The 12,046-nt window shown below is 47.2% G+C and overlaps 1 protein-coding gene across 2 annotated transcripts in view; it reads right to left on the reverse strand.

Moving 5' to 3' along the window:
• Window positions 1–12,046, reverse strand: part of Arhgef37 (Rho guanine nucleotide exchange factor 37) — a 47,030-nt gene that overhangs the window by 12,222 nt on the left and 22,762 nt on the right. For both annotated transcript variants that reach the window (XM_090331243.1, XM_090331242.1), the window contains 4 exons: window positions 6,771–6,970; window positions 4,205–4,335; window positions 3,509–3,613; window positions 831–941 (listed from right to left, as the gene is read on the reverse strand). In XM_090331243.1, the coding sequence (XP_090187369.1) occupies window positions 831–941; window positions 3,509–3,613; window positions 4,205–4,335; window positions 6,771–6,970 (547 nt within the window). The remainder of the gene's footprint in view (window positions 1–830; window positions 942–3,508; window positions 3,614–4,204; window positions 4,336–6,770; window positions 6,971–12,046) is intronic.

The following is a 12,046-nucleotide window of genomic DNA, read 5'->3' on the forward strand; positions in this document are numbered from 1 at the left end:
CAGCCAGGACAGAAAAAGTCATGAGACTCCTGTCTCCACTTAACCAGAAAAAAACAAGGCTGGAGGTGTGGTTCAAGTGGTAAAGCACCGGTGAAGCTAGCAAGCCTTGAGGCACTGAGTTCAAGCCCTGTTACCATGCATGCACACCTGTGCATGCACACCCACAGGCACACATACACATACACATGTGCTTGAGGGTAGAGTCTTTGTGACTTAGAACTCCCCCCCCAACATGCCACAGACCATCTTTTTCTGTTGTGTTTAGTTTTCACTTTGTGCCAATACTGGGGCTTGAGCGCAAGACCTGGGTACTTATGCTTAGCTTTGTCCACTCTACCCACTTGAGCCACAGCTCCACTCCTGGCTTTTTCTGTGGGTGGTGGTGGTGGTTAATTGGAGATAAGGGTCTTACACACTTTTCTGCCCAAGCTGTTTAAACTGCAGTCTTGAGATCTCAGCATCCTGAGCAACTGGAGTTACAGCAATCCCTGTCTACCCATAGAAATAACCTAGTCACGGGCTCAGAGCCTGTAACTGCCATCTGCAGAACAGGGTATTAATAGTATCTCCCCCAAAGCACGGAGCAGGGGCAAGTGAGGTGAAGAATGGAAAGGACTTCCCCTGTTTCTGTAAGAGGGTTCTACTCACAGCACATCAGCTGAGGCTATTTTTATCCTCAAACGCATGAATAATAATCTCTACCCACTGGGCACCCGGGGTGAGGACAGGTATGACAATGGTATAAAGTGCCTGACTTCTGAGTGTTCCTCTGCTACGCTTTGCCACATGCCTCACAAAGAAAGGAGAAAGGAAAAATAAATCCCACTCACAAACTCCAGGAAGGTCTGGTGCTGGAGATCTCTCCCCAGGCTGCAGAACTGCTCCACAGCGCCCCCTGCGACATCCAGATGGCATTCATGTGGCCGGAAGCGGAGAAAAGCCTGGAGCCAGAGTCAACAGGAAACAGACGGTCATGGCCTGCCATGACTCCGCCTCCCCAGACCACCCAAAGAAGCTGGCCAGGCTGCCTTCTGGCCTGCCATTCCTCTACATTATTATTATTATTATTATTCCTCTCCCTCTCCCCCTCCCTCTCCCTCTCCCTCTCTCTCTCTCTCTTTTGGGGGTTGGTTGTGGGGCTTGAACTCTGGGCCTGGGTGCTATCCCTGAGCTCTAGTGCTCTACCACTTTGAGCCACAGTGACACTTCCAGTTTTCTGATGGTTAATTGAGGTAAGAGTCTCACAGACATTTGTGCCAGGGCTGGCATTGAACTGTGATCCTCAGATCTCAGCCTCCTGAGTAGCTAGGATTACAGGTATGAGCCACCGCACCCAGCATACTTTACATTTTCTATCACTGCTTTGTGTGTGTATGCCAGGCATGGGGCTGGAAGTCAAGGCGTGGGTGCAGTCCCTGGGCTTTAGCACTCAGACTAGTGTTCTCTCAATCCCTTGAAGCAAAGAACCACTTCTGACTTTTTTTTGGTGGTTGTTGTTAATTGGAGATAAAAGTCTCATGGACTTTTCTCCCTTCACTAGTTTTGAACCATCCCTCCTCAGCATGTGAATTACAGGCATGAGCCACCATTAGCTGGCTCAAAATACGTTTTTTAATCGACTAGTATTCTTATTCAAATGAATGCATAAAAATCTCTCATGGTGTCAGTAAAGGGGATGACAGTAATAAATATTATAGATAGACATGTGGAATAATAGCTACAAACACACAAGCTGGGCACCTTTGGTTAGTGCTATAATGCTAGCAACTCAAGAGGCTGAAAGCTGGAGGATTGTGGTTCAAAATCAGCTCAACAGAAAAGTTCATGAGACTAATCTGTGTTCAAAATAACCAACTGTGAACCAGGTGCCAGTGACACTATAATTCTAGCTACTCAGGAGGCTGAGGATTGAGGTTCAAAGCCAGCCTAGACAGAAAAATCTGAGAAACTCTTGTTTCCATTTAATCAGGAAAAAGCCTCAAGTGGTAAAGTACTAGCAAAGCAACAAACTGAGCAAACCTGAAGGCCTAAGCACAAGTTCCGGTGTCAAAAACAACCAAACCAATGCATGTTGCCGGCCGGGTGGTGGTAGCTCAGACCTACCTAGCAGGCTGAGATCTGCAGTTCAAAGCCAACTCAGGCAAGACAGTCCATGACACTTTCATCTCCAATTAACTACCAACAATCCAGAGCTGTCATGCCAATGGTAAAACACTAATCTTAAGCACAATAGATCAGAAACAGCTCCCAGTACTGGCAGGGCACCTGGCCCACACATGAAAAAGAGTATAGAACCCTGACTTCCTTTGTAGGGGGAAGATAATAATATTGTAGACAGACATTTGAAAATAATTGCAATAAATACAGAAACTAGTCATATCTATCATTGTAGCTACTCAAGAGGCTGGAGGTCATGGTTCTGTGCTCCTCTTCATGTTCCATCCGGGGTTCTCTGTGAAACTTCCAAGATATATTGTATAGAATACATCGTGTTCCCCAAATTCTATCACCTACCAAGCCCCTGGTCAACCCAAACTGGTCAGTGAAGGTGGAAAGGGCTGAAGATGGCCACCAGGGGGCAGAGTGGATGCAATGAAAAGGGAGAATGACTTCCTGGGTCAGCATGCAAACCAACGATCTATGGGCTGATCTCAGTTTAAAGCAGACATTTACATTCTTGTTAACTAATTGTTTACATTGATACAGACCTAAAAGTCTGAATTTACAGCAACTTTCTTTCCCTTAAAAGGTTAACTGAAAATGGGGACCATGACATGTGAAAGGGTATCAATATGTGGGAATTAAGGCACCATTTAACTGGCAAATATCATGTAATCCTTCTATTAATTACAATAAAAAAATATATTAAAAAAAAGGTTAACTGAATAAGCCAGGCACTGGGGGCTCAGATCCTCACCATTCGGGAGGCTGAACTCCAGAGGATTACAGTTGAAAGCTAGCTTTGGCAGAACAGCCCATGAGATTCCATCTACACTTAAGTACCAAAAGACCAGGCTAGAGGCATGACTCGAGTGGTTACAACACCATGAGCGATCATGCAGAGCAAAAGCACTGGAACACAGAGGGGGGGGGAAGGAAGGGAGGGTGGGTTCTGGCCATATTGAGTTCACACAGCCTCACAGCTAATGGCTGCTCCTTTAAGTTAGTCACTCATTGATTTATATACCCACATTTCAGACATTACATTTATGTCTACTGAAAATGTCTCAGAAATAGCTTGCTAGATACCAGGCTTCTCTCGTGGTTGTATTGCTTGATCCTTGCACTCCTCCTTCTCTATACTTTGACCTAACCAGGCCCCTTTTGGCCAGTTTGCTTCCCCTGATCCACTGATTCTTCTGGGGTCTCTGATTCTGCCCATTCAGAACGGTGATGACACTGTCTAGCGTCTGTGGGCTGAGGTGGGCTTGCAAGCTCTGTTGAGCTGCCTTCCTACCAAGTCACTGGGGCTGAGGTCGGCTCAGAACCAGTCCAGCCCCACCCTCACCTCCAGATTATCCATGTAAGCAGCCATGTTGTTCTTCAGCTCAGTCACACAAAGGGACACACACTGGAACCTCTCCTCCAGGTCATCGAATTCCTTGTCTTTTGTCTGAAAGAAAAGTCACGGTGTGACAGCTGAGAAGGTCCATGCGTGAGTTCCTGAGTGCCAGCTCTTCACAGGGGACAACTCTCTTTCTTTCATGTGCCCACGGGAGCTCCAGCCCCAGAGCTGAGTGGGACAATTCAATGGAACTGTAAACCAGGCACGGTGGGACACATCTGTAATCTCAGCACTTGGAGGCAAGGCCTGGATTGCAAGTTGAAGGCCGACAATGCTGAGATAGCACAATGGTTTTACATTCACGCTCTGCTATCAGACACTTGAGCACACTGAGTCCTGGTTCACTGGTTTTCTAGCAGCAAGTATTTTACCCTCTGGGAGCTTCTGTTTTCTCGTTTACAAAACAGACACAATAAAACATATCCACTTTGGGCTGGGATTTAGATCAGTGGCAAAGCACTCACCTGTGTGGCTCTTCAGCATCATCAGGCTAGGGTCTCCTCCTGGCCCCTCACTCAGCCCCAGCTGCCTCACGTCCAAAAGGAGTCTTAAACTCCAACGCCACCATCACCATGAGCTGGGGCCCTCAGGAGAGACTGGGGCAACTCTTCCCCTCACCCACTCCTGGCCCACACCCACCTTGGGCACCAGCCCTGCCTCCTGCTTCAGCAGCTGGCTCAGCCTGGTGGTCTTCTTGGACAGGGTATGCGTGTTGATTCGGGCCAGCCGTTCCCGGAGGCTCAGCTGCTCTACCTTGGTGTACCTGGAGGCTGTAGGATCAAGAAGGAGGCACAGGTGACCCAGGGGCGACGCCAGGAAAGCCAGCTGTCTCAACCATCTGCGAGGGGTTGGGGTGCAGGGAGGGACCGGCATCTGGAGTGCATCTATCAGAACAGCACGTGATTTGGGGGTGAGCATGGAGCTCAAGGTCCTCGGTTCTGGGTGGGTCCTAGCTGAAGAACTTCCTGCTTGCTTGATCAGGACTCAGTTTCCTCATCTGTAAGATGAGGCGGTCACCTCACTGGCCTGCTCAGAGGATCACCTGAGATAGCAGGGGTGAAGAGACTAAGGAAGGATCCAGAAGGAGACTGTGTGGAGCCTTCTAGCCAGTTCTCTTGGGTGAAGGGTGTGTGTGTGTGTGTACTGGACTTGAACTCAGGGACTTACACACTCGGGAGTTTCGTTCAAGGCTAGCACTCTACCACTTGAGCCACACCTCAAGTTCTGGGTTTGTCGTTATTTTGTTCTTTGTTTTGTTGTTAACTGGATAACATAGTCTGACAAACTTTCCTGCTCAAGCTGGCCTTGAGCCATGGTCCTAGATCTCAGTCTCCTAAGTATCCAGGATTAGGCATGAGCTACCAGTGACAGACTGGCAGCTCCCTAACCAGCTGGGAGCCACACTTCCCACAGAGGCTGGAGGCTCAGGATTTCCTCACCCCCTGAGGAAGGGTGGGGTGAGGAAATCCAAGCCGACCTAATATCGACCAGCATAGTGGTAAGAGATGAATAAATAAATCCCACCTGACGCTGACCCTTACCAGCTCCATGACCAGGCACAAAGAACACAAGCTCTCATTTATCCAACTATTCCAGCAGACTAACAGGCTCAACTTCAGGAGATTAGTACAGAGCTCAAATAAGATCGTGGAGGGAGCGGGCACGGTGGCTCATGCCTGTAATCCTAACTACCCAGGAGGCTTAGATCTGCGGATCAAGGTTCAAAGCCAGCCCGGGCACAAAAGGACCTGAGACTCATCTCCAATTAGAAAACGGGAAATGGGGCTTGGCTCAAGGGCAGGCCAGTAGCCTTGAGCTGAAAAGCTCAGGAACAACACCCAGGCCCAGGGATAGGGTAGTAGCCTGGAGCCAAAGAGCTCAGGGACAGCGCCCAGGCCGGGTTCAAGTCCAACTACCCACAAAAAAAGATCATGAAGGGAACAGGTTTTCCATAGTTAATTAGTCCTTGTAAGATATTAGTCGGGGGACTGGGAGTGTGGCCTAGTGGGAGAGCGCTTGCCTAGCATGCATGAAGCCCTAAATTTGATTCCTTGGTACCACATACATAGCAAAAGCCGGAAGTGGTGCTGTGGCTCAATAGTAGAGTAGCTAGCCTTGAGAAAGCCCAAAGACAGTGCTCAGGCCCTGAATTCAAGCCCAGAACTGGCCAAAAAAAAAAAAAAAAGACATTAGCTAAGAATATGGCTTAGTGGTAGAGAGCCTGCCTGCATGCATGAAGCCCTGGGTTCAATTCCTCAGTACCACAGAAACAGAAAAAGCTGGAAGTGGTGCTGTGGCTCAAGCAGTAGAGCAAAAGAAGCTCAGGGAGAATGCCTAGACCCTGAGCTCAAGCCCCAGGACTCACACCAAAAATAAATAAGAGAGAGATATTAGCCAAGGTTGGAGTGGGGTTCAACAAATGCCAGAGCCTGAGGTAATTTCTATTTATTTATTTTTTTTTTGCCAGTCCTGGCTTGAACTCAGGGCCTGAGCACTGTTCTTGTCCTTTCTCGAGGCTAGAGCTCTACCACTTGGACCATAGCACCACTTCTGTTTTTTTTTTTTGGTTTTTTTTTTGCCAGTCCTGGGCTTGGGATCAGGGCCTGAGCACTGTCCTTGGACTTTCTCAAGGCTTAGCACTCTACCACTTGAGCCTCAGCACCACTTCCAGCTTTTTTTTTTTTTTTTTTTTTTCTATATACATGGTACCGAGGAATCGAATCTGGGTCTTGGTGCATGCTAGGCAAGCACTCTACCACTAGACCAAACTCCCGGCCTTAGAGCCTGAGTTTAAATCCCACCAAAATTAACTGGTCACTTCACACTATATATGTCTACTGTGTCATCACATTGTACCCCACAAATGCTTGTATAATTCAGATAATTTTTGGTATCTATTACTGACTATGTATGTTTCATCTTCAGGCTCGGGAGTCTTCAATAGCCAAGAAATAAGCAAAACTACTCACTCCTTTGAGAAAAACAAGCCTGAAGATAAAACTGATACATAATAAACAGTAGATACCAGAGAGTCATAGGGAAATAGAGCCAGCACCTTGACCAACCCCTATCTGAACTCCACATTACCTCTGATTTCTAGTTACACAAGACTGTATTCTCCATCCTGGTGATGCCAGTCTGAGATGAATATTTGTACCTGGATGCATACACACTGATGTATCTCCCCCAACCCCCAAGTCCTTACCCACTTCCTTGCGCATCTTGTACTCATTGATGTTGGCATTCACATCCTGGAGAGCAGACGCAGCCCTCTGGAGGGTAGGGTAGGCACTGGAGTCAGGGTGAGTATTCTCCAGGATCTTCTGCAGCAGCAATGGGTACTTAGTGATTCTCTGCAGAGGGGTTACCAGGAAGAAACTGAGGCCTGAAGGTCCAGCTTGCGGCCTGAGGGAGGAGGCAGATATTAGGCAGGTAGAAGCTACCCCCAAGGGCTTTGTGGGGACTAGAAATGTAGACTCAGCTCTGCAGGGGCCTCCCTTACCCCACTGACTCCAGGACCTAACTACAATCCCATCCAGATCTCTATAGCACCTGATCTCCAAGGCCCCCAGCTCCAGTGTTTGGCTCTTTAACTGCTTTCTTGACATTTCCACACTTTGGTGGGTATTTTAATATTTCACTTAATAACAAACCCTGCTACTGGGTTGGGAAGGTGGCTTAGTGGTAGAGTGCTTGGCGAGCTTACATGAAACCCTGGGTTCCATTCCTCAGTACACATAAACAGAAAGCAGCCAGAAATGGTTCTACGGCTCAAATGGTAGAGCACTAGCCTTGTGCAAAAGAAGCTCAGGGACAGTGCCCAGGCCCAGAGTTCAAGCTCCAAGACTGGCAAAAAAAAAAATTTAATTAATTAAAAAATAAAGGACTGGGAACCAGTGGCTTATGCCTGCAATCCTAACTACTCATGAGGCTGAATCTTGAGACTCTCAAAAGAGTTCATGAGACTATCTCTAACTCATCACAGAAAAAGCTAGAAATGGTGCTGTGGCTCAAATGGTAAAGCACTAGCCTTGAGCAAAAGGAGCCCAGAGACAGTGCACAGGCCCTGAGTTAAAGCCCCAGAACTAGCAAGCAAAAGAAGATTTTAAAATCACAGGGACAGCTAGGTCACAGTGGCTCATGCCTGTAATCCTAGCTACTCAGGAGATTGAAATCTGAGGATTACAGTTTGAAATTGGCCCAGGAAGGAGAAAGTCCATGAGACACCTATCTCCAATTAACGAGCAAAAAAACTGGAAGTGGATCTGTGCCTCCAGAGGTAAAGAGATGGCCTTGAGGAAAGAAAAGCTCAAGGGCAGTGACCAGGGCCTACATAAACAAAACAAAATCAAGGACTTCATTTTAGAGAGGTATTTATGTAGAGTCATAGCTTCCTTATAAAACAGATGGAGCAAATTGAGATTCCAATTAATCAGCAAAAGACAGATGTATAAGTGTGGTTCCAGTGGTAAAGTACCAGTCTCAAACAGAAAAAGCCAAATGAGAGTATAAGGCCTTGAGTTCAAGTTCAACTATTCACACACACACACACACACACACACACACACACACACACACACACGATGTAATGAACACCAAAATGTTGACTCTTGCTCATTTTAAATGATGGCTGTGCGACTGTCCACTACATGATGCTATTTCTCTACAGTTTGATTAGCAAAAACCAAACAAGAAAAGAAGTCCAGGGAACAAATGGCACCACAGATGCCAGCACCTGCACCCTTCGTGACAGCGAGGGGAATTTCATCTACCACCTCGGGGGCCAGGGGCAACTGGACAACACCCCAGCAGGCTTCTGGGAAATGCATAGAACACAAGCACTCAGCTGTCCACCTATGCCTCCATCAAGGAAGCTCTGAAAGGCTTTCACACTGGCCCTGGACCTCTCCAGAACACTGCCCTCTTGTTCTGCCTAATGACAAACCTCTAGACCAAATGTCTGAGAAAGATCAGATGTGAGGCTAAGAATAGGAGGAGCAGGTGGGAGCCCCCTGGGAGGCGGCAGGGGTGGCTCGAGGGGGAGGGATTCCCATCAGGACACGCCCACGTGTCCATCTGCTCTCACCAGGGCTGTCCTGGACTTGAGCCAGCTGTGGATGGCAGAGGTGGGAACAGTTGGCAGACACTTGGAAAAATCCATCTTGTGGGCTGATTTTCCATGGGAAAGAGCCAGCTGCCTCCTGGGGACAACTGTCACCTTAGAAACTAGAAGAGTTGGGATCCTTAAAGAGACAAGCACATCCTTCTCTTCAGCTGGGGTCACCATAGAATGATGGTGACCGCTTACACATAGAGTTGGTGAGGGAGCTCGGAGAACACTTTGTACAGCCTTTCTCAGGCAAAGAAAACAAAAGTGCAGAGCTGGGTGAGCGGGAAGTAAGGGAGTATCTTGGCTGGTGAGATCTTGAAGGGTCATTGAACAATTTATGAATGTTCAATGAACCCCAACCCCCATCTCCACTCCCCCAGAAACACTGGCTCCAGGGAACGAGGGTAAAGGGTAGAAGTTTCTCAGCAACTCTCTTGATGATTGCAAAACAATGCAATTGGAAACAATGCCAAAATCTATCAGTAGGACAATGGTCAAGAAAACCAGAATCTATGAGCTGTCCTGGAAGGAACTCTGTGCAGCCATGAAAAAGACCACAAGAAAGATGGCCGGCAGTTTAGCCTAATGGTAGAGTGCTTGCCTAGCATGCACGAAGACCCGTGTTCGATTCCTCAGTACCACAGACATAGAAAAAAGCCAGAAGTGGTGCTGTGGCTCAAATGGTAGAGCTCTAGCCTTGAGAAAGCCCAAGGACAGTGCTCAGGCCCTGAGTTCAAGGCCCAGGACTGGCAAAAAAAAAAAAAGATAAGTGAAATATTAGATCAGCATGAGAAGTAGAACTCCTTGAAAATAATAATTTAAAAAAATGTACCCACCCGCCTACTGCCTATCAATCTATAAATATACTGAAGACATTTTGAATGGAAACATGAACTACTAGAGAAGAAATAGAGACACAAGATACAGCTGGGTATGGTGATTCCAGAGAGACAGAGCTGGGGGGGTGGTGCCTTCAGCTCCAGGTCAGACTGCCATCTCAACTGATATGCTGTGTGTGGTATTGTGAGCCGTGACTCCAGTTATCCTGGGGACCATAGGTAAGAGGACAGTGATCCAAGGTGAGCTGACCAAAAAGAGGTAGGCCCTATCCCTAAAAAAATGACTAAAGCCAAAAAGGGTTGGGGCCGGGGCTCTCATGGTATAGCACTTGACCTGGTAAACACAAGGCTCTGGGTTCAAACCCTGATACTACCAACACCCCACCCCACCCCCCCCAAAAAAATAGAAATAAAACCAAGCTCCTTTGAGCTTCAATGGACTTCTACTTTGGGCCTTATGTATTTATGACTTAAATTTTCTTTTTTAAAACAAGCATATGTTAATTAAATCTATGTATATACACACATATGTCACATATATATATATGTGTGTGTGTGTGTATGCATGTTACTGGGGTATGAACTCAAAGCCTTTTACTTGCTAGGCAGGTACTCTACCACTTGAGCCATGCCTCTATCCCTACTTTTATATGTAAAATAAACACAATCAGTCTTCTCTAAACCTGCTGCCTCCATCACCATTCTGGAAGCACAGATTCTACAGCTGACGTACCTTGGCCAAGCCTCCTCTGCCCTCCATGAAGAGATCCTACTCAAAGCAGTGCTTCCTGCCATCTGCCGGGCAGGTCTGCGGTTCTAACAGAGATGAGCTTCGTTTAGAGAAAAGAGAAGACCAGGAGCTTGTGGCTCAGGCCTATAATCCTAGCTACTCCGGAGGCGAGGTAGGATTGCGGCTCAAAGTCAGTCTGGGCAGGAAAGTCTTTATGACTCTTATCTCCAATTAACCACATAAAACTGTAAGTGGAGCTATGGTTCAAGTGATAGAGCCCACACTTGAGGGGGGAAAATGCTCAGTTCCTGAGCCTAGGACCAGCACCTAATAATAATAATAATAATAATAATAATAATAATACTGAACATTCTGCCCAGCCCACTCACCTACCCAGGTAAAGGCGGACTGGCCAGCAAGGGGTTTTGGAATTGCAAAGAATCAAATTACAGATACCATGGATATTGAGAGACCTGAGGAAAGAACCATTTGTCACGTTGGCCAGGCTCAAGGAAGCCAAGATTACTCATGGTTCCAGAAGGAAGGAACTCAGCAGTCATGCTGACAGGAAGAATGTCATGCCTGGCACCGCTTTAGACTACATATCCTCATGGAGAGCATTTTGAAGTCAGCAGGTGTTTGGTAGGCAGGGAGCAGTGCCCGGATGCCTGTGTCATGTGTCCCTCTGAATGCTCAGAGCATAAACAAGAGCCTCAAAATACACTGCAACTTCAAGAAGCAAAATGTATTTGTGATCTTTAGACTCTACGAGCCCCACAGAATCACACTGGGAATAACTGAGATGTTCCCTTTTATACATAAGGCTCAAATGATTTGCAAGGGTGTCATCTCAACCTGGACACCGGTGGCTCACACCTGTAATCCTAGCTTCTCAGGCAGCTGAGATCTGAGGATCACAGTTCAAAGCTAGCCCAGGCAGGAAAGTCCATGAGACTCTTATCTCCAATTAACCACCAGAAAACTGGAGGTGGATCTGTGGCTCAAATTAGTAGAGCACTAGCCTTGAGCAAAAGAGTTCAGGGATGGCCGCCAGGGCCCGAGTGCAAGCACCATGACAAAGAAAGAAAACAGGAAGGAAGGAAGGAAGGAAGGAAGGAAGGAAGGAAGGAAGGAAGGAAGGAAGGAAGGAAGGGAGGGAGGGAGGGAGGGAGGGAGGGAGGGAGGGAGGGAGGGAGGGGGGGAGGGAGGGAGGGAGGGAGGGAGGGAGGGAATCACCTCTCCTCATTTTCCTTGCCTCCCAGTAGGCAATGTCAGCCCTGATTCAATTACCTTTTCTCTTTCTAGTGTCATACATACACAAGGAAGGCAAGATTGTTTGCATTGCAATTATGACTCTGTGATACACCCCTTCCTTTTCCTAGACTTCATGTACACATGCCTTCAGACTTTTCTTTCTTTAAATTCATATCTATTTACCAAAAGTAGATGCCAGCATGGATTAATTTATTATATCGTTTGGATCATAGTGCTCATGTGTGCTCACACATTGAAAGACTGTGCGTGTGCGTGCGTGCGTGCGTGTGTGTGTGTGTGTGTGTGTGTGTGTGTGTGTGTGTGTGACAGTACTAGAGCTTGAACTCAGGGCCTACGACTTTTGCTTGGCTTTTTCCATTCAAAACTGGCTTTCTACCAGACATGATGGCTCAGACCTGTAATCCTAGCTACTCAGGATGCTGAAATCTGAGGATAGTGGTTCAAAGCCAGCCTGGACACTACAAAGACCAGGAGACTCTTACCTCCAATTAATCACCAGAAAAATAGAAATGATACTATGGCTCTAG

This window comes from Megascapheus bottae, chromosome 4, assembly GCF_031878675.1.
Source record: "Megascapheus bottae isolate mThoBot1 chromosome 4, mThoBot2.hap1, whole genome shotgun sequence".
NCBI lineage: Eukaryota > Metazoa > Chordata > Mammalia > Rodentia > Geomyidae > Megascapheus > Megascapheus bottae.